We start from the raw sequence: 6,020 nt of genomic DNA on the forward strand, positions 1-6,020 counted from the left end.
GACCTCTGGAACAGGACTGAGAATCCAGAGATGAAACCATCTGCATATGGTAATCTAATCTTTGACAAAGCTGACAAAAACATACACTGGGGAAAAGAAGCTCTTTTCAATAAGTGGTGCTGGGAAAACTGGATAGCTACATGCAGAAGACTGAAACTAGACCCCTACCTCTCACCTCTCACATCCTTGAACTTTTACAGTGAACTTTTATATTTTCATAATCAGAAAAAGAAACGGGGGCAAGAAAGAGAGGGGGGAGGGAGAGAGGAAGGAAAAGTAATGGAAAAATGAATGAAGGAAGGAAGGAACGAACGAACTAACAAAGTTAGCTGAAGTCCTAAACCCTGGTACCTGTGAATGTATTAGTATTTGGAAATAGGGTCTTTGTTCATGTAATAAAATTATGAGTTGTTTTGCAGTTGCCGTGGACCCCCCAGTTGAAACGTCACCCCCAGCTGAACCAAGCATGCAATGGTGGGCGGAACGTAAGTGCTCAGACCGAGGAGCGGGGACTGACTTCAGAGGGGGACACCACATGGCAGGATCCAGGGTCCAATAAGATCGAGCCCTTGCATCATCCCATGGCATGACCCAATCAGATCATGCTTCCTGGCATTACATTGAAAGATCCAATCAGATCACGCCTCAATAACCTATGCTTCTAAAACCAAGGCAGCCCCAGGTCCAGCAGACAGATCTGAGCATTTCCTCCTCTCTCCTTGCCAGTCACCAGTCAACTTGCAATAAAACTTTTCTTTTCTGAGAGGCTGGTGCCATAGTATCGGCTTCTATGCACGTTGGACAACAAGCCCATTGATTTGCTTAGTAACAAGAGCTTTCTGTTATACTCAAGTCCAGCCTGACCCAGTGTTTGATTCGTAGTAGGCACACAACAAGAATTCAAGTCCCAGCTCTTCCACGTAATACTTGCATACACTTGGGAAAGCTACTTCATCTCCTTGAGCCCCAGTTTTCTCCCTAAAATGAGAAAATTCAGACAAGACATAGTGGCTTATGCCAGTAACCCTAGCACTTTGGGAGGCCGAGACAGGAGGATTGCTTGAGGCCAAGAGTTTGAGACCAACCTGGGCAACATAGCAAGACCCTGTCTCTACAAAAAATAGAAAAAGTAGCCTGGCATGGTTGACATGCCCATAGTCCCAGCTACTCATGAGGCTAAGGCAGGAGGATGGCTGGAGCTCAGGCATTTGAGGTTGCTGTGAGCTATGATGATGCCACTGCATCTACCCTGGGCAGTAGAGTGAAATCCTGTCTCAAACAATCATAAAATCAAATAAAATAACATGATAAAATCCCTTCCTCCTATGGTCTTCTAGTGATGTGATCCTTAATTAATTAAGTAGGTAAATAACGAAGATCTTGTCCTTTATACCTTCACAGGTGGACTTGCTAGAGATGAATCCAACTTGGCAGCTGCAACTGTAGCTTCCCATGGAGTTGGCACAGTGAGAATGCTCAGGGCAGACCCCACTGGTGAGGCACTCGTCGATGTCTGAGAAGGAGCAGAGAAGAGTGAGTGGACAAGAGATTGGGAGTGTAAATTTAGAAACAAAGGAACTCAACCCAATCATAGATGTCCACTAAAGACCCAAGCCAGAAGGCCAGAGAGCATTACCTGTACAGGCAAAATGGCCTGGCTTTCCCGGGATCCAGCCATTTCCAGTGGGAGAAGAGAAACCAGGCAAACAGCTGCATTTGTATTTCCCCTTCATATTTTCACAGACTGAGTGAGGACCACATACTCGGGGGCTTTGAGAGCATTCATCAATATCTGGACAGAGAAAGAACTGGAGTTACAAATGTACCTCATCCCGGGTAACAGATTGTATTTGCCAAAAGGGGTTGAAATGGTATCTCCCATCCCACATGCTCTTCCCTTAAACATGACTTTGGCACTCCTTTCACCAAGTGGTGGGATATATGTCCCCTCTGCTCTCGAATCTGAGCATGCTCGTGACTATGATGGAAGGGACACTAGGTCAAAAACATACGTGCTAGGTCATAAAAATATCACGTACTTCCACCTTGTTCTCTTGAGACGCTCATCCTTAGAACCCAGCAACCATATTGTGAGGAAGCGCAACCACCATATTTCATAATCAGAAAGAGTGAGGAGGGGGATTGGAGGGAGAGAGGAAGGAAGGAAGGAAGGAAGGAAGGAAGGAAGGAAGGAAGGAAGGAAGGGAAAGAAAGGGAAGGGAAGGGAAGGGAAGGAAAGGAAAGGGAAGGAAAGGATTCATGTTTGGAGGAAAGGGGAGCAGTACTTACATCCACTACCCAGCCAGCTTTCACCTGATTTTCCTACCAAATGCTCTAGGGTTTTGAGGGGTTTGTGGACTCACCATTGCATTTTACTCCTGGATCTTTGAATTGTATTTGTCCATTGCTAGCCCGGAAGCCTCTTTTGCAAGTGCAGTAGAAACTGTCCGTGGTGGCGGTGCAAGTTGCATAAGCCGGGCATGTGGTTGTGTAAGCACACTCGTTCAAACCTAGGCAGCACAGAAGGGAGAGTTTGGACAAGATCAGAGCATCAGAGTGAGGTGCAAGGGAACCCAGCATAAACCAGTGGAGGTGACCGCTGTGGGGTGAATCGTGTCCCCCACCAGAAGATACGTCGATGCCCTAAACCCTGGTACCTGCGAATGTAATCTTATTTGGAAATAGAGTCTTCATAGATGTAATTAAGATATAAGTTAAGATTGTGTAGTCCTGGAGTAGGGTGAACTCTTCATCCAGTATAACTTGCGTCCTTATGAGAAGAGACAAAGAGACAGGCACCCGGAGAACACCACGTCACAATGGAAGCGGAGATGGAGTGATGAGTCTACAAGCCAAGGAATGCCAAGGCTTTCCAGCAACACCAAAAGCTACATGATACGGTTTGGATGTCTGGCCCCTCCAAATCTCATGTTGAACTTTGATCCCCAGTGTTGGAGAGAGATGTTTGGATCGTGAGGGTGGATCCCTCACGAATGTCTTGGTGCCCTCACTGCAGTCGTGAGCAAGTTCTCTCCATTAGTTCACGCAAGAGCTGGTTGTTGAAAAAAGTCCGACACTCCCTCCTCCTTCTCTTGCTCCCGCTCTCGCCATGTGACGCACTTGGTCCCTCTTTGCCTTCCACCTTAATTGGAAGCTCCCCGAAGCTCTCACCCGAATCAGATGCCGGCGCCATGTCTCTTGTACAGCCTGCAGGACCGTGAGCCAAATGAACCTCTTTTCTTTATAAATTACCCAGCCTCAGATATTCCTTTATAGCAAGACAAGATGGACTAAGACACTCAGAAAAAGGCATGGAACAGATTCTACCCTATTAGCCTTTAGAGAGATAATGGGGTTGCCAATACCTTGATTTCAGACTTCTGGCCTCCAGAACTGTGAGAAAATAAATTTCTGTTGTTTTAAGCCGTCCAGTTCGTGGTGCTTTGTTAGGGTAGCCCTAGGAATCTGAAATGTCAACCAACTGTGCTTAACCAAGTACCTCAAGGACCCTAGACCCTTGCTACTCAAAGTGTGGTCCAGGAGCTAGCAGCGTAAGCACTGCCTGGGAGTTTGATGGCAATGCAAAATCTCAGGTTCAGCTTCATATCGACGGCATCAGAATCTGCGTTTTGGACAAGATTCCCAGGTGGTTTGCGTGAGTGTCTCTGCGATTGGCTTCTTCAAGGCCACCTGTTCCATCACACTGTAAGCTTCAGAAGGACCAGGCTGCAGGTGGGGGCAGGCTCCCAGGTGATAGAGAAGATGCTCATTAGATACTATCCTTCCTGAGGGAGCAGAATATGGGGACCCCCCCAAAGATAACCGCATTCTAATCCCTGGAACCTGCAAAATTGTTATGCTACGTGGAAAGGGGGGGTTAAGGTTGCAAGTGGAATTAAGGTTGCTAATCAGATGACCTCAAGATGGAGATAGTAGCCTGAATTATCCAGGTGCAAACGATGTAATCACAAGAGTCTTTGTAAGCAAAAGATGAAACCAAGCAAGGCATTGTCAGAGTGATGTGATGTGAGAAGGACTTGATCAACCATCGCTGCCTTTAAAGATGAAAGTAAGAAAACAGACTCTCCCCTAGAAACTCCAAAGGGAATGCAGCCCTGCCAATGCCTTGATTTTAACCTTGTGGGACCCATTTTGGACTTGTGACCTCCAGAACTGTAAGATAGTAAGTTTTTGTTGTTTTAAGCCAACAAGTTACAACAGCCACAGGAAATGAATATAATTCCCAGTATCCAGATAGAAAGAACTGAGGCTCAGAGAGGTTAAGTGACTTGCCCAAGGACACACAGCTAGTAAGCAGCACAGCCAAGCCTTTCAAAATCCCAAGTGTCATGCCAGATATGGAATCAACCTAAGTGTCCACCCACAGATGAATGAATAAAGAAAATGTACATATATGCAATGGAATATTGTTTAGCCATAAAAAAGAACAAAATCCTGCCATTTGCAACAACGTGGATGAGACTGGAATATGTTATGTTAAGTGAAATAAGCAGGACACAGAAAGACAAATATCACATATTCTCATTCATACATGGGAGCTCAAAATAAGTTGAACTCTGAGCTGGGCCGGGTGGCTCACGCCTGTAATTCCAACACTTTGGGAGGCTGAGGCAGGAGGATCACTTGAGACCAGGAGTTTGCGACAAGCCTGGGCGAGACAGTGAGACCCCCATCTCTATAAATAACTTAAAAACTAGACAGGCTTGGTGGCATGTGCCTATAGTCCCACCTACTTGGGAGGCTGAGCCAGGAGGATCACTTGAGCCCAGCAGTTGGAGGCTGCAATGAAATATGATGATACCATTGCACTCCAGCCTGGGCAACAAAACGAGACCCTGTCTCTTTAAAAAAAAATTGATTTCATGGAGGTAGACAGAAGAATGATGGTTACCAGAGGCTGGGAAGGGGCGTGGGGGATAAAGAGGGGATGGTTAATGGGTACAAAAATATAGTTACATGGGAGAAATAAGATCTAATGTTCAGTAGCACAATAGGGCAACTATAGTTAACAGTAACCTTTTTATCAGAGAGAGATGGGAGCCATGGGAGGCTTTTGAGCAGAGGAGGGGCACAGCGTGATTTAGGTTTTAACGTGGTCCTTCTCACCATTCATCAGAATTACAGGAAGGCAGAAGCAAGATGACCAGGAGGAGGTGAACTGTACCTGTCCCAGTGAACGATGTCGGCAGATACATGCCGGAGGCGGGCGTGGAGAGCATGAAATTCTGCATTTATTCTGAAAGTGATACTAACAAGATCCACCAGTGGACCGGATGTGAGGTTCGAAAAGAACAGAATCAGTGATAATGCCAACATCCATTGGTAGGATGGCAAAACTCTTTATAAAGTACCAGAAAAAATAAAATGGAAAGGATGGCCTAGTAGTGGTATTAGGACATTTTTTCACTCTGGTTTTTGTGACAGTGGTTTTGAGATCCAGGCTCCTTGTTCCTCCAACGTGCCTTGTTAATTTCCCGTCCCTGCATGAGGCCTCCGATGATCTCTCTCTTCTCATTTCCAGCTTCCCCTTCCTCTGCAGAGGCAATATTTCTCTTTGCAGACTTCCTGTAATTTGCTATGTGTGGCATCTCCATCCCGTGAGCTTCCCACACACCGCCCTCTTCCTCTAGCCCAGTCCCTCACGACTCAGAGTCACCCAAAACCAGAGTGGCAGCCCGGTCCTGAGTGACTGGTCACCTGCCTTGTGCCATCAGCTACGCCCACCTTCGCTCAGTTCTCCAAACTCCTCCCAGCCTCAGGAACTTTTCCTGCTGTTCCAGCTGGCCAGGCACGCCTTCCCACCCTCTTCAACCCATCTTTCTGTGCCCGCGGAAACATCACTGCCGCAAGAAAGTTTTCCAAACCATCTCAATAAAACCCCCCTTTTTTTAAAAAAAAAAATCCCAACATTTATTGTTTTGGGACTTTTTGATAAAGGCCATTCTCACTGGAGATAAGTGATATCTCATTGTGGTTTTGATTTGCATTTCCCTGATGAT

General features: G+C 46.2%; 1 protein-coding gene across 1 annotated transcript in view; it reads right to left on the reverse strand.

The window, feature by feature from the left end:
* ADGRE1 (adhesion G protein-coupled receptor E1) overlaps nt 1-6,020 on the reverse strand; it is a 37,739-nt gene that overhangs the window by 30,977 nt on the left and 742 nt on the right. Inside the window, exons 2-4 of the mRNA XM_012646118.1 lie at nt 2,364-2,510; nt 1,637-1,792; nt 1,394-1,513 (exon numbers count right to left, since the gene is read on the reverse strand). Coding sequence (XP_012501572.1) covers nt 1,394-1,513; nt 1,637-1,792; nt 2,364-2,510 — 423 coding nt within the window. The remainder of the gene's footprint in view (nt 1-1,393; nt 1,514-1,636; nt 1,793-2,363; nt 2,511-6,020) is intronic.

This window comes from Propithecus coquereli, unplaced genomic scaffold (genome assembly GCF_000956105.1).
Source record: "Propithecus coquereli isolate 6110/MARCELLA unplaced genomic scaffold, Pcoq_1.0 Scaffold241, whole genome shotgun sequence".
Lineage (NCBI taxonomy): Eukaryota > Metazoa > Chordata > Mammalia > Primates > Indriidae > Propithecus > Propithecus coquereli.